We start from the raw sequence: 14,704 nt of genomic DNA, 5'->3' as shown, positions 1-14,704 counted from the left end.
AGTGATAAAAATGTCATAGAATAGTAAGGCATAAAAAGTGATGAAAACTTCATAGTATAGTAAGGCATAAAAATGTCATAGTATAGTAAGGCATAAAAAGTGATAAAAATGTCATAGTATAGTAAGTCATAAAAAGTGATAAAAATGTCATAGTATAGTAAGGCATAAAAATGTCATAGAATAGTAAGGCATAAAAAGTGATAAAAACGTCATAGTATAGTAGGGCATAAAAAGTGATAAAAACGTCATAGTATAGTAAGGCATGAAAATGTCATAGTATAGTAAGGCATAAAAATGTCATAGTATAGTAGGGCATAAAAAGTGATAAAAATGTCATAGTATAGTAAGGCGTAAAAAGTGATAAAAACGTCATAATATAGTCAGGCATAAAAAGTGATAAAAATGTTATAGTACAGTAAGGCATGAAAACGTCATAGTATAGTAAGGCATAAAAAGTGATGAAAACGTCATAGTATAGTAAGGCATGAAAACGTTCTAGTATAGTAAGGCATAAAAAGTGGTAAAAACGTCATAGTATAGTAAGGCATGAAAACGTTCTAGTATAGTAAGGCATAAAAAGTGGTAAAAACGTCATAGTATAGTAAGGCATGAAAATGTCATAGTATAGTAAGGCATAAAAAGTGATGAAAACGTCATAGTATAGTAAGGCATGAAAACGTTCTAGTATAGTAAGGCATAAAAAGTGGTAAAAACGTCATAGTATAGTAAGGCATGAAAATGTCATCGTATAGTAAGGCATAAAAAGTGATGAAAACGTCATAGTATAGTAAGGCATGAAAACGTCGTAGTATAGTAAGGCATAAAAAGTGGTAAAAACGTCATAGTATAGTAAGGCATGAAAATGTCATAGTATAGTAGGGCATAAAAAGTGATGAAAATGTCATAGTATAGTAAGGCATAAAAAGTCATAAAAAGGTCGTAGTAGAGTAATGCATAAAACATCAAAAAAACGTCATAGTATAGTAAGGCAATAAAAGTCACAGTATTGTAAAGCATTAAAACTCATAAAAGGTTGTAGTCTAGTAAGGCATAAAAAGTCATAGTATAGTAAGGCATAAAAAGTCATAAAAAGGTCATAGTAGAGTAAGGCATAAAACAGTTATAAAAACGTCATAGTATAGTAAGGCATGAAAACGTCATAGTATAGTAAGGTCTAAAAAGTCATAAAAACATCATAGTATAGTAAGGCTTAAAGCGTAATAGTATAGGAAGGCATAAAAAGAAATAGTATAGTCAGGCATAAAAAGTCAAAAAAAGGTCCTAGTATAGTAATGCATAAAAACTCATAGTATAGTAAGGCATAACAAGTCAAAGTATAGTAAGGCATAAAAAGTCACAAAAATAGTCACAGCATAGTAAGTCATATACACTTGTAGGATAGTAAGGCATAAAAAGAAATAAAAAAGTCAACACATAGTAAGCCATATAAAGTTATAGTATTGTAACGAATAATAAGTCATAAAAAAATCACAGCATAGCACCAGGCCCAGGACCAACAGGACCTGGACTAACAGGAACAGAAATACACAGGACCAGCAGGAACAAGACTAAAAGGAACAGGAATAACAGGACCAGTTCTAGGACTAACCAGAACTAGAACCAGAACCAGAACCTGGACCTAGATCTGGAACTGGACTAAGATGACCAGGACTAAAATGACCAGGTACAGGAATAACAGGAGCAGGACCAGGACGAAATTGAATAAAAAGTCAGATATCATCATATTATAGTAAAGCATAAAAAGACACAAAAACGTCATTGTATAGCAAGTTATGAAAATTCATGGAAATCAAATTGTATAAAAAGTCAAGAAAATGTCATAGTATAGCTGGACATCCATAGTCATAAAATCATCATTGTATATTAAGGCATAAAATGTCGTAGAAAGTCATGAAGATTAAATTGTATAAAAAGTCATGTATCATCATAGTAAAGTGAGGCATGAAAAGTCCAAAACATCATATATCATAGAAATTTCCTAGTATAAATAAGGCATCAAAAACGTTATAACGTCATCAAAAGTTAAAAAAAAAGTCAGTATAGTAAGGCATCAAAATATCATAAAAAGGTTGTAATAATAATAATAATAATAATAATAATAATAATAATAACAACAATAATAAGAACTGTTTATACTTTCATAATTTAGTTGTTTAGTCTTTTATAAGGGTCGTCTTATTGTAACCGAAAATACAAACAACTCTGACACCGACTGATGAAACTGAGTGAAACCTAAAGAAACAAGAGAGAGTGAATACATCACATTCACGTGTAAAATAGGACAAAGTGAGATTGAGTTACTGTAGAGTAAAAACAGTTTTTATTCAGTTCATTAAAACATATGCATAGATCTGAGTTCAGGTCAAGTTCCATCAGAAAACAGCTGATTTTACATCATCACCACATCAGCTGATCACACTTGAGGCAAACAGTCAAACCCAGATGTTCATTTTTTCATCACCTGAGTGATGTCAGTCAATATTATATTATAATAATCAATATTATATATATTATTATAATCACATTTTCCCATCAATCTGTTTAAACACAAGCAGCTGAAAAAATAAAATAAATGATTTAAACTGACAAAATCAGCTTCACCAAAGGGATACTTACTAGCTTTTTCCAGAGCTTTCCGCCTGCCACCATAAACGAGTTACCTGTGATCATAAGATCAAAGCTCCCACTGGATCCTGGTCCAGATCTGAGTTCCTGTGAGACCGGTTCACATCTGAACCAGATTCTGGTTTTGGTTTAAATCAGTTCTTGATTTTTGTGAAGACATTTTGGTTTTAGTCAAAAAAAATGTTCAAAGGAAAATAAAATAACGTTAATGTGACGATGTTTTCTTCATGAGTTCAGCTTGTTTTTGTTGTTGTTTGTTGTTGTTGATAAGTTTAGTAACATGGCAACAAACTTTTCAACTCTTCAAAGTTTCATCAGTTTAGTTTTTATATTGAAACATGGACAGACGAAAAAAAGATTCACTGATTAAGACTGACAGATGTGGTCAAAAGCTCTGGAAACAGTAAGTTGACCTTGAGTGAAGATTGTTTTGCCAAAGGTCAAGAATGAGCTGTCGCCTCAGACGTATCTTTGTTTTTGTTGGCATGACAACCACAGGAGAATAAAAGCTGTTAGATACCCGGACCAGACTCATTGAAACAAACAAACAAACAAATGTCAAACTGATCAAACGTCATTTTGTTTTTGAGGAGCTGCTCAGTGAGAGCCCTGAAAACAGGATGGTCCTCAGACCGGTTCTGTTCAGTACCTGAGACACCAATACTAGCAACACACACCTGACACACACACTCAGATTCTAAACTAAAACCATGTCAGAGACCAAGTCCTCCAGGCAACCAAATCAACCAAACCACAGCCTGAACCAGGGACATCGGGATCAGGACTCTGAACAGGTTCCTGCAGAAATCTTAATGTGTCTGTGAGGAAACACAGCACAGCAGGACCAGTCCAGTCCAGATTAAACCAGTCCAGTCCCAGGTGGACTACAGCAGCCTTAAAGTTTTCTAAATCAGTCCAAACAAGTCGGGTCCAGCTTGCCGTTGAAGGTGAAGTCTGGCAGGAACCAGAATTTAGCAGGACCAGTTCAGACCAGTCCACACTGGACTGGGACAGGATTATTTTAGCAGTCTTAAACCAATCCAACCCAGTACAGACTAGTTCATACTGGTCCAAACAAGTTTAAAAAAGTGTAGTGTCCAGTCTAAACCGGTGGAGTCCAGCACAGCATGCTGATGGACGTGAGGATCTGGCAGGTAGAAGAATCTAAAAGGACCAGTCTAAAACCAGTCCAAACTGGTCTTATTCCAATCTGAACCAGTATAAACCAGCAGGAACTGGTTTCTAAACCAGCAGAGTCCAGCGGAGCGTGCCAATGGAGATGAGGGTCTGGCAGGTAGCAGAGTCCAGCCAAACAGACTCCACCAGAGTGAAGTGCAGGAAGCCGAGAGCAAATCCACATCCTACATCCGACAGGTGATGTTTACCCAGCAGCACTCGGGACACGCCCACCAGGAAGGCCCACAGGTAGAGCAGGATCCTCAGGGGCACCTGGAGGACAACAAGAGAACAACTGATCAGGACTAACTCATCCAGACCAAACTACAGTGATCTGGGTCTTTAAACCAGGTCTGAGGTTTGGTTGTTTCTCTGTCCCCTCTGGTGGGTCACCTCTGACCACTCCCACCATCAGTGATTGGTTGGTTGTGGTTACAGAGAAATGATTTTGGTGCAGTACCATGAGTGAGCGGTGGCACTTCATCTAAACTGATGGACAATTGAACTGAGATCAAATCTGTCATGAAGAAGATTAAATTTGAGGTCAGTTCATAAATTCAGTTAAGTGATTAAAACCAGATCAATAATTAATTCAAAGTGTTTCAGTGTTTTATTTAAGATGAAACTTTATTTTTTTATTTAATGTTGAAATGTCTGACACATGTTAAATACTTTATCATTTATCAAACTGACTTCAATTAAAATGAATTATTTTTATTAATTAATACATTTAGTTTATAAAGTCATAAATAAAAAAACTCATTAGTTCAGCTGGACTAAAAACATAGAGTGACTCATCTGCTCAGTGAAGAGTTCTGACTTTATATTATTGTATTGGACAGGTTGGACTGGACAGGTAGGACAGGACTGGATGGGACTGGACAGGACTGGACGGGACAGGTAGGACAGAACTGCACAGGCAGGACTGCACAGGTAGGACTGGACTGGATGGGACTGGACAGGTAGGACAGGACTGGACTGGACAGGTAGGACAGAACTGCACAGGTAGGACTGGACAGGTAGGAATAGACGGGACTGTACAGGTGAATAATGAGGACAAATCCACTGACCGCCAGCACCAGGTGGTTCAGCAGGAACTTGGACACCATGACAGCTCGGCTGGCGTGGGCTGCTGGGAAAGAATATGTATCCATGGCGATGTAGTCCAAAAGCCCTGGAGGGAAATCCCAGGGTCCTCTGCGTTTGACCAACTTCTGCATCCCGGCGACCGTCATCAAATCCAGGATCAGAGCTGGACACAGACACAGGGATCAGATCTCAGTGAGTCCACACCTGAGACAGGTGTTAAAACCAGGAACGAACAGGTCTGAAGGTCCAGACTCATCCTTTAAGGGAGTGATATTCAAGTTTTCTAATGTTACGTAGCTAACATTTGCATTAGAAGCTATTCAGTCTTGAGCTTCAGCCATTGTGTTTACAAGTCAACAGGTTATAATATGTTCTCTGAGCAGCTACGTCTTCAGACTGGAGACAGTGATGAGATGGGCCGGGGTCAGCTGGTTAGCATGCTAAATTCAGCAGAAGAAAAAGAAGTTAGCATTGTTACCATTGGCAGTTGGTGAGTAAAGTAATGAAATTTGATGCTAAGCTCACAATGTTTCTTCTATACTGGTAAGTAAACAGCTGCTAATGCTAACGTTAGCTATGTAGCATTGGTAAAACTTACATTTAAGTCCTTTAAATTTGTTTTTGGGTCATTTAATGCCTTTATCTTAGAGCAGGGAGAGAGAGTGGGGAGGGGTCGTGCTCAGTAACCACTCATCTATCAGAGGTCTGTACTTTTGGTGCAAAACAACTGAGCACTTGTGATAGTGGAATTAGTAGTTGCATAAAATAGACATATGTGTATCAGTAAATTTGAGGTCAAAACCTTCATTGCATGAATTCATATTCTGATTTGCAGACATGAGAATTTTGTCCATGACTTCACATTATTTGATACAGGTGTGTGAATGTGTTTTGCACCACATTACACACAGTACGATTCCTTGAGCATTTTTTCTCTGTGATTTCAAATTTACTGATACACGTGTCTATTTTATACAACTACTAATTCCACTGTCACAGGTGCTCAGTTGTTTTGCACCAAAAATGCTTTGATATTTTCCATCCTACAATGGCGGTTCTCTTGATACCGGGTAAATCACTGTGGTAACTGACGCTGAACTCCTATCCTGCTCTTGATCAGATCAAAACATGTCAACAGCCAAACTACTGACCAATCAGATCCCTGGAAACACAGAGTCACCATTCCTACAGGATGGTTTTAAAACATAATAACTATTCGACCTTCATTTGAACTGAACATAGATTCTTTAAATCCTACAGGATCCTGACAGAGATGAAGCTGTTGCTCTCTTCTTCATCACAGAGCTCAGAATAACATGAGGAGAAACAATGATCCACACACTGTTCTAAACTCAACTAATCAATATTTCATGATAATAAATGAACATTTAATGAGACCTCAACTACTTCTCTTTCCTCTTTCTCCTCTCTGCAGTCTGACACTTTTTCTCACAGTTTCTGTCAATTAGATTTCAAACATTAACAAAGCAGCAAAAAACTACTTTCTATGTAAAGATATAGTGGAGTAATGGCGTCCTGAGCAGAGAACAAAGCCACGCCCCCCTGGACTGAGGACCACCTCCTCAGATCCTGGTCAGCCGGTGGACCATCAAGACATCCACAAAAGTCTTTACTGGCTCCATCAGTGTCATTGGTGCGGCCGGTCCCAGTGGATCAGTCAGAGACTGAATTTCTGTCCCAGTCCGACCATGGAGCTGATACTGGTCTGGTTTATGAGAGGAGTGTGTCAGTAACTTGATGGGTCATAATGTTACATGTCTGTTTTCATTAGTGATGGCTACAGTAGACATGCTAATATGAGCTAACTTGCTGTAACTCTTATTATGAATGTGTTCAGATAATTCATCTTCTTGTTCACAGTTTATCCTAAAATGATTTCTACTGTTTCTGTTCTGGTTTGTTTACATTTCATTTGATGATGATGTCACTACACCTGATTTTACCTGTAGGTGTCAGCACTTCCTCTCAGATCATGATAACACTTTATTCAAGGATTAGTTTTCCTTAATGGAATCAGGAACCTGGTCCTGGTGTCTCACCCAGCAGCAGGTTGACCAGGACTTCCTGTCCGGCCAGTGTATTGCTCCTCCACAGGCAGATCAGAGTCCCGAAAAGCCACGGCAGGGCATGTCCGCTGAGGGCCAGCAGGGTCACCATGGAGCGGAGCGGTGCCCCGGGGCCATGGGGCCGGGCGCACACGCCCAGGCGCTTCGACAGGCTGATGTCGATGGCGAGCAGAGAGTTGATGGCGATGCCTCGAAATGACGGGTTCAGCTGCATGCAGTCCTGCTCCGGCCAACGAGACCCGTCTTTCACCCCCCCATCAGCTGCTGGACCCCCCTCTGAGGAGTCCCTGGACCCCCTGAGGACAGACAGAAAGGGCAGAGGTGGTCCCAGCTCTGAGTCAGTGTTTAGCTCAGGTGAAAACCACTACATGACCAGGTCTGTGGACAGACTGAGACTCCTAGACCAGGAGGAGGGAACCTGTTCTCATGGTCACATGGTCACATAGTCTCATTGATACCAGCTGAAACATGTGACCTGCTCTACCTGAAACCCGAAGTGGAACCAGTTTCTGCTGGGAGTTTGGACCAGGACCAGGACCAGAGACCCGGGTCTGTTTGGACTCTAAATGTGAGCTGTGATGTCAGTGGGCGGAGCCTCTGAGTCTTACCTCAGTCCTGTGTCCTCCTGCTGACTCTGCTGTCTGAACGTGGCTCTCTTCGGACCACCGCCCCCCCGCCCCTCCCCTGGCCCCTGTTCCCTGCGAGGGGGCTGGTTCAGGGACATGAACTCGGGCCGGTTCAGGACGTTGTTCCGGTCTCTGGCCCGGGACCGGGCCTGGCTGCCGGGCATGACGAAGGTCTGGAGGACTGCAGGACTGTGACAGATCGGGTCTGAGACTCTGAGGGACTCTGCTATAAATAGATCAGCTGGCCTTCTTCTTCTCCTGCCGTCAGCTGTTCAGAGGGGGGGGGGGGGCAGAGAGAGAGAGAAAGAAGAGAGAGAGAGGCTGGAAAACACTGAACAGTCTGTACAGTTAGTAAGTGGGCTGATGTGGTGTTCCACTGTCTCTCAGTTACAGACGTGTTCACAGACTGGGGGAGTCTCCTCTCCTCCTCATGGACCCCTCAATGGTCAGACATCCCTCTCTGACACAGTGATGCTGGACGTCTGGAGGTGTCTGCAGGTGGACTGGGTTCCAGGTGGACTGAGGAGAGGACAGGACCAGCACTGTTGTAGTTCTGTCTCTGTAGAGAAAAGCCTGAGGCCTGTTGAAGCTGTGAGGTCCACCGTGACTGAGTGTCCTTCTGTCTGTTGAGGTGAATTCTTGATTTAAACCAGAAGTTTTCAAAGTGCCTGACCTGATCTCGGACCTGGTCCCGGAGGTGGTCCCAGAGCCGGTCCAGATGTGGATCCGTTGTGTTGGGACTGGGTCCACCGAGCCATAATGTTTGAAACTCCAATCATCAAAAACCTGTGTCTGTTGACCAGCAGGGAGCCTGTCCTGGTGCATTGTGGGAAATGCAGGATCCAGTGTTTCTGGACTGAATGGTAGGAGATCTCCACGGTAATCTCAGTGTGACTCAGCTGCAGCTCCACAGATACACCTCCATATAGAATATCATCCTGCTGGACTGGTCCAGACTGGACCCAGTCCAGGCTAAATACAGACCCCCTCCCCCCAGACCGACACACACACACACACACACACACACACACACACACACACACACACACACACAGAGTATGTTCTTATTTTAGGGCTGTAGCAGGATTTTAGAGCGCTAAAGCCATGAAGTCATATCCAGATTCCCCCTCCAGCCCCACCCTCTTCAAAATCTCTGATTAAAAAAATATGTAGCTTTTACTTAATATTTTCTTCGTATTTGTTTATTTAGATATTAAGTTATTTAATCCAACAGGTCAAAGTGAAAGATTTTTCTTTAGCATCCAGAAACTACAGCACCTATTTAATTTATTATTTGTCCTTTTTTAATTTATTATTTGTGATGTATGTTTGTTCTTTTTAAAAAATTATGTTTCGTCTTTTTTGTTGAATTTTTATCTTTTACCTTTATTTAAGATCTGATATGTCGGATTGTTTGTATTTAAATAAAGAGGGAAATAAAGCATAAAAAGAGGCTCAGGACCGTCAAAGACCCGGGTAGTGCAGAACCGTGTCATTAGTTCCTACCCGGACAGGATTGCGGACACACCGTTGCTATTGGATGCAGCAGCAGCTTCAGATGCTAACGATGCTAGCAGCGGGTAATCTGTCAGAGGAAAGAGAAGAAATGTCGTGAAGAACGTTGAGCTCTGATGTTTTTAACGGTTCAGTAGTGACGTCATCGCCCCGTTAAAATTGATCTGAGGAGCTAACGTAGCTAACACAGCTAACAGCAGGATTAGCCGCCTTCAGAGTTAATCTCAGCAGAGTGGAAGGTTAGCCACAGGCAGCTAATAGCTGTTAGCTCCTCTGTCTGTGTGAACGGAAAGTCTCCGGTAATTTAACAGCACTACCGAAAAAAAAATATCGTATAATCTACGGGAACCGGGAGGGACCAGAACCGGCTCGTCCTGAAGTTTAACTCGGACTAAAGCAACGTGAGTGTGGACATTCCTACAGATAACACGGAGTTAACCCGGGTCACTGCAGATTACCAGACGATTGACTGAGTCATTATCAAAGCAATTAATTAATCAGTCATGGACTGATGCTCCATTGATCAGGTACAGGACGTTAATAAGAACCTTTGCGTTGCCAGGTTCCTGCACCAGAACCAGAACCATCAGTACGTCCTGAGGTTTCAGGTCTGTGGTTAAAAATGTTAGTGTGACTTTCATAAAGGGTCAGAGGTGAGTCAGTCACCTGCCAGTGGACCTGTCATTGGGGTGCACATGAGAGCGACCCAAGCTGTGCTGAGCCAAGCCCCTTGTGGTTTAGCAGCTGAAAAAACTCCTACAGGAAACACTGCTGATTATTATTGTTCTTAAATATTCACATTATTAATGAACTACTTTAATGTTCTGAGGGGGGCAGTGAGTCTGTGGGACCAGGTCCAGGTCTGAGGAGGAAGTGATGTCACCAGGATTCTGTGGTCTGGTTCTCACAGACCTGATACCTGAATCTTTATAGTGGATTCAGTTTAAACCCTGACCCGTCCTGTTCCTTCAGGTTCTGCTGAGGATTCAGACTCACCAGGTGTTTGAACATGACTGAGACAGACCTGGACCTGAGCTGGTCCAGACCGGGCTGGAACGTTTCCCTCTTCACCTGTCTGGTTTATGGAGAGCTGACACCAACATGTCAGACTGTGATCCACCGGCTATAAAGGAACCTGGTCCTGGTTCTCCTGGTCCTGGTCGCCCCCCCCTGGCAGAAAAGGCTTTGTCGGAGTCTTATGCCCAGCTGCGGTACCGGGACACGTCCCTGCTGATCTGGCAGCAGCAGCAGCAGGAGCTGCAGGTGGCCCCCCCCTCCACGTTCCTGAACCGCAGCCAGTCCACCTGGTACAGCAGCTACGGAAACCAGGCCGTGCTAGTCCGGGACAAGAGGGGCCTGGAGGATGCTGAAGGCCGGTCCAGGATCTGCAGTGTCATGTAGAGTGGGAACAGAGACCCAGACCACAACAGACCTGTTTAAACACTGAGATTCAGACTGAACTTTAGAGCAGCGGTTCCCCACCCTGTGGTCCGGGGCCCTCTGGTGGTCTGTGAGGGTCCTGCAAGTGGGCCAACAGATCATTAACAGAACGGAACAAATTGGTGAAACGATGTAATTATAAAACAATGTGTACATATATAAATAATGTTTCTAAAAGTCTTCCAACAAAATGATCTTTAAAATCTTCTTTCATTGTTTTTATTTCTCGTATTAAAGCTGCGATCAGTCAATGAAGATGCCGGTACGTTCGACCATCATCATTAAAATAAAACTCTGAGCGTCAGTTGTCCCCCGGAGTGTTACAGGGAGGTTTCCTGATAAACAAACTCCGATCTGGTTCTTTGTTGTTGAAATATCTGACCAGTTTGAAACAGATGTTCTTTTCACTTGATTTTCTTTTTCAATCACAGACCAGAAACTGTTTCACAGATTAGAGTAACATTCATATGAAATCTGTTTTAACAGAAGGTGTTTCTTCTTCATGACCTTGTGAAGTGTTGGGAGCCGCTGATAATATCCATCCTCTTCACCTTTGTACACATGCACACGCTCACCTGTTAGATGATCAGCTGAGGGATTTACTTAAGGGTGTTGCACAGAATCTCTTAAAAAGGAAAAACTTTAAGGCATTTGCAGCAGTGAAAGATTTTACAGCAGGAAAATTTTGTTCCCATGGAGACCAGCTTGTGATAGCGATGAATATCTCACCTGTCTCGTCTCACAAAAGGAAAGCAAACAGGTCAGTGGAGGAAGAGACGAAAACACATCATAAAAATAAATGATAAATTTGATCCACAAATAACATCCAACAGACACTCACACAGCTGATCGATCGACAGTTAGTACTTCACCAATAATCAACTGGAAAGATCCTGATCCTCCAGATCTATAGAAGTAAATAAATAAATCAATTCCTCTGGTTGAAGCTCCATCAGGTTCAAACTCTTCATTTCTCACCATGAACACGTTGAGGTCAGATACAGTCCGAGGCACCTGAAGTGTTCTTCCTTCGTTTGGTCTCTAAGGTCTGAACGGACTTTAGTGATTCCTTAAGTAGAAGACTAAGATCAGGAGAAAACCTGAAATACTTCAGTGAACATTTTAAGGAAACTCTGACTTTAAGGAAATTCTTAAGGTGTTTGTGCAACCGACCCCTGGGTCTCAGCTGTTAGACTGTTGTTCCGTCATTAGCCGTTTTCAGTCAGAGCGGCGGCCATTTTGTTGTCAGGTTGTCTGTCCGTCTCATTCTCGTGGAGACGATATCTCAGAAACACCATATGGAACTTCTTCAGATTTGGCTCAAACATTCACCTGGACTCAAGGACGAACTGATTAGTTGAACTCAAATTAGATGAACTGATTGGTCAAAGGTCAGTGTGACCTCACAAAACACTTCAGCCATTACTGAAGACTTCACAGATATCATATTTAATATTTTCTATGACTCTGGATAAACAGGAAGTGACCTGGAGCTAGTCTGAGTGGAGGAGGGGACTCTAGTTTTCCACTTCGTCTGATGGTCATAGTGATCAGCTGGTGATCAGCTGTCTGTAGTGACATTAGGGACATTTTAAGTGGAGTTGTTCAAGTGATTTGACTCACCTGAATGTTTTCACGTGTTGACTCTGATCAAACTGCAGGTTTGACGTGTGTCTGAGAGCACAGCGTCCGTCTGTTGAAGGTGTTAGTCATGTGATGTCTGGGTGACAGGATGAAGGTGAGTGAGTGAGTGAATGAGAGCCGAGTCACTCAGTCGGTTTATGTGTTTATTTATGAAAACAAAGGAACTCAGAAAATAAGGATCCCATATCAGTAATTACATCAAATAATTCACTTGTTGGTTTGTTGGTTCGTTCGTCCTCTCTCTCTCTCTCTCTCTGCGTCTCTACTCTATCGAGCGGAGTTGGGTCTAAACCTCAGACAGCTACTATACAGCTACTATACAGTGCTCAACATACGGAAGAAGAACGTACGGCCGGAGTGCATGCAAATACATAAAATCACTTTTTTCCTTTTTCTTATTAAAATACAAAAATTAACTATTAGCATCAAAGCTCGACCATCAACTAAAAACAAACAGAGGAGGGTTACTGTGGCAACAAGCTGTCCAACTGTCTGTCTGTCTGTCTGTCTGACCGACCGGGGGAAACGTCCTTTTTGATTTATGGTTGGTTGGTTGGTTCTAGTCTGAAAAATGTACAAAAGAAAACTGAACGTCTGGTTTCAGATGACGAATCAGGTGAAGGTCACATGGTAACGACTGACCACACCCACCTCCACCTGCACACCTGGTCTAAGATCTGACGCTCCACGGAAACAAAGTCAATCAGATTCATCAATGATAAGATCAATGAATCATCCATCAATCATCATTTCTGACTTCTCTGTCTCGCTGAACCTGAACAGATCATTAATCAATAATCAATCAGGGTCAAATATTTTAAATCCTAACGAGCTCCACCAATCAGCTGCTTCCAGTGACTGTCAGTTGATTGGTCAGCTGTGTGCAGGTGAAAAAGTATTTTTCTCAGCCTGTACAGGTAAACACACATGATCTCTGCGTCTGCTGTCGCTGCCTGGTACTGGACCACATCTGCGCCAGACATCAGCAGCCGAGGTCAGACACACCACCGGAACCAGCAGACAGACAGGTGTGTCCTGTCTCCTGACTCCTCCCTCCACTTCTGTTGGAAACTGAACCACAAATTCAAAACATCAACAGTGTGTTTCCTGTGTGGGTGGAGTCTCAGGTGAGAGCCAATAGAAAAACAGCTGCTGCTTTATATATATATATATATATATGACATCATATATGAACCCCGCTCAGTCTGTGATCACTCTGATCAATAATGTGTATTGATCAGAAACGTGTGTGCAGGTTCAGCTGAACGAGACAGGAACATTCCTGAAGAAGGGGCTCCTATTGGCTCCGCCCACACAAACACATGACAGCTGTCTGTCAAATTGATCTGCAGAGGTCAAAGGTCAAATTTGATGACATCACAGTTTGAACAGCAGACAGACGGACAGGTGAGTCACATGATTTAATCTGATTGAACTGATCAGCAGCAGCACTGAGGTTAGTAACAGACTGAGGCCCAACCCCCCCCCCCCCCCAAAAACAATGATGCATTCATGATCAGTCAGAGTTGGAAAAGTTCCTGCAGGAGGAAACATTTCTGAGGTTTCAGAGACGCATTGCTCTGACATCACCACAGCAGCACACCTGTGACGTCACTGACCATCACAACCGACCAATCAGAGCAGAGCATCAGACGGCTGAAGTTCGTCTTCCCTTTAGCTCAACCTGGACCCACAAGACACAAAGTCTTCCTCAGGTCCTGGACTGAACTCTAACACCACTGTGACCCAGTCCGGACCACGGACCAGTCCGGACCAGAGGCCGGTCCGGATCAGAGACCAGTTCGTACCACAGACCTGCTGCTGTGAGGTCGTATCAAACGCCTTGGAAAGGTGAGGACACCTCCTGAGGAGGGTCAAAGTTGGACTGGGGTCAGACTAAGGTTCATTAAAGGGCGGTGGAGCTTTCAACCACAGGTCTACAGGTGGAGGTCTAGAGGCCATGAAGAAGAAACAGTTGTGAAGGATCCAGGTGATTCAGCTCTGCTGCAGCCAATCGGAACACACGTCACTGAAACCAGGTTCAATGAAGTGATTGTAAAATTTAAAACTGGAGCTGAATGCTGAACTTTGACCCGTTTCATTTTTCTTGCTTCATTCTTCTTTGTGTGTAAAATGAAAACAAAGTGGAATCTTTGTGACCTGACCCAAACTTCCTTTAAATTTCAGATGTTCCAAAGACTAAAACTCATTTTTAAAAAACTGAGAAATCCTTTAAAATGTGATTTTACAGGTGCTGTGGGCTCATGGGAGACGAACCGGGCCGCAGCAGACTGAACCAGAACTCTGGGTCCTGGTCTAAAGAAGCTCCCAGACTCTGACTCTTTGTTCTTTACTAAATGAAGAATCGTTAAAACATTAACGAGGTCACTATCCTCCTCACATCTGAGTTCAGGTCTGAAGTATCTGTGGGGGGGTTACAGTATGAGTGGTTTTGTTTTGGCGGGGGTGGAGGGGGGGGTC

General features: G+C 42.7%; 2 protein-coding genes across 4 annotated transcripts; one reads left to right on the top strand and one right to left on the bottom strand.

The window, feature by feature from the left end:
* Nucleotides 1-2,318: 2,318 nt before the first annotated feature.
* On the bottom strand, nt 2,319-7,881 carry LOC111669689 (inactive phospholipid phosphatase 7-like). Its single transcript, XM_023426102.2, has 4 exons — nt 7,607-7,881; nt 6,972-7,294; nt 4,893-5,074; nt 2,319-4,095 (listed from the first exon to the last, which is right to left on the bottom strand). Exons 1-4 carry the CDS (start codon nt 7,786-7,788, stop codon nt 3,889-3,891), a joined length of 894 nt encoding a protein of 297 aa, XP_023281870.1. The 5' UTR covers nt 7,789-7,881; the 3' UTR covers nt 2,319-3,888.
* Nucleotides 7,882-8,166: 285 nt separating this feature from the next.
* On the top strand, nt 8,167-10,770 carry brd3os (BRD3 opposite strand). 3 transcript variants are annotated; one of them, XM_087179258.1, is made up of 2 exons: nt 8,167-8,255; nt 10,112-10,770. In XM_087179258.1, the coding sequence occupies exon 2, from the start codon at nt 10,241-10,243 to the stop codon at nt 10,538-10,540; it is 300 nt and encodes a 99-aa protein (XP_087035384.1). In that variant the 5' UTR covers nt 8,167-8,255; nt 10,112-10,240; the 3' UTR covers nt 10,541-10,770. The 3 variants fall into 3 exon arrangements, with proteins under 3 accessions (XP_087035384.1, XP_087035383.1, XP_087035382.1); XM_087179257.1 differs by lacking the exon at nt 8,167-8,255 and adding an exon at nt 8,400-8,487; XM_087179256.1 differs by lacking the exon at nt 8,167-8,255 and adding an exon at nt 9,112-9,540.
* Nucleotides 10,771-14,704: the final 3,934 nt, after the last annotated feature.

This window comes from Seriola lalandi, unplaced genomic scaffold, assembly GCF_002814215.2.
Source record: "Seriola lalandi dorsalis isolate HSWRI2012SDOR001 ecotype SW California unplaced genomic scaffold, Sedor1 jcf7180002054810, whole genome shotgun sequence".
Lineage (NCBI taxonomy): Eukaryota > Metazoa > Chordata > Actinopteri > Carangiformes > Carangidae > Seriola > Seriola lalandi.
This window is presented reverse-complemented; position numbering and strand designations above follow the sequence as displayed.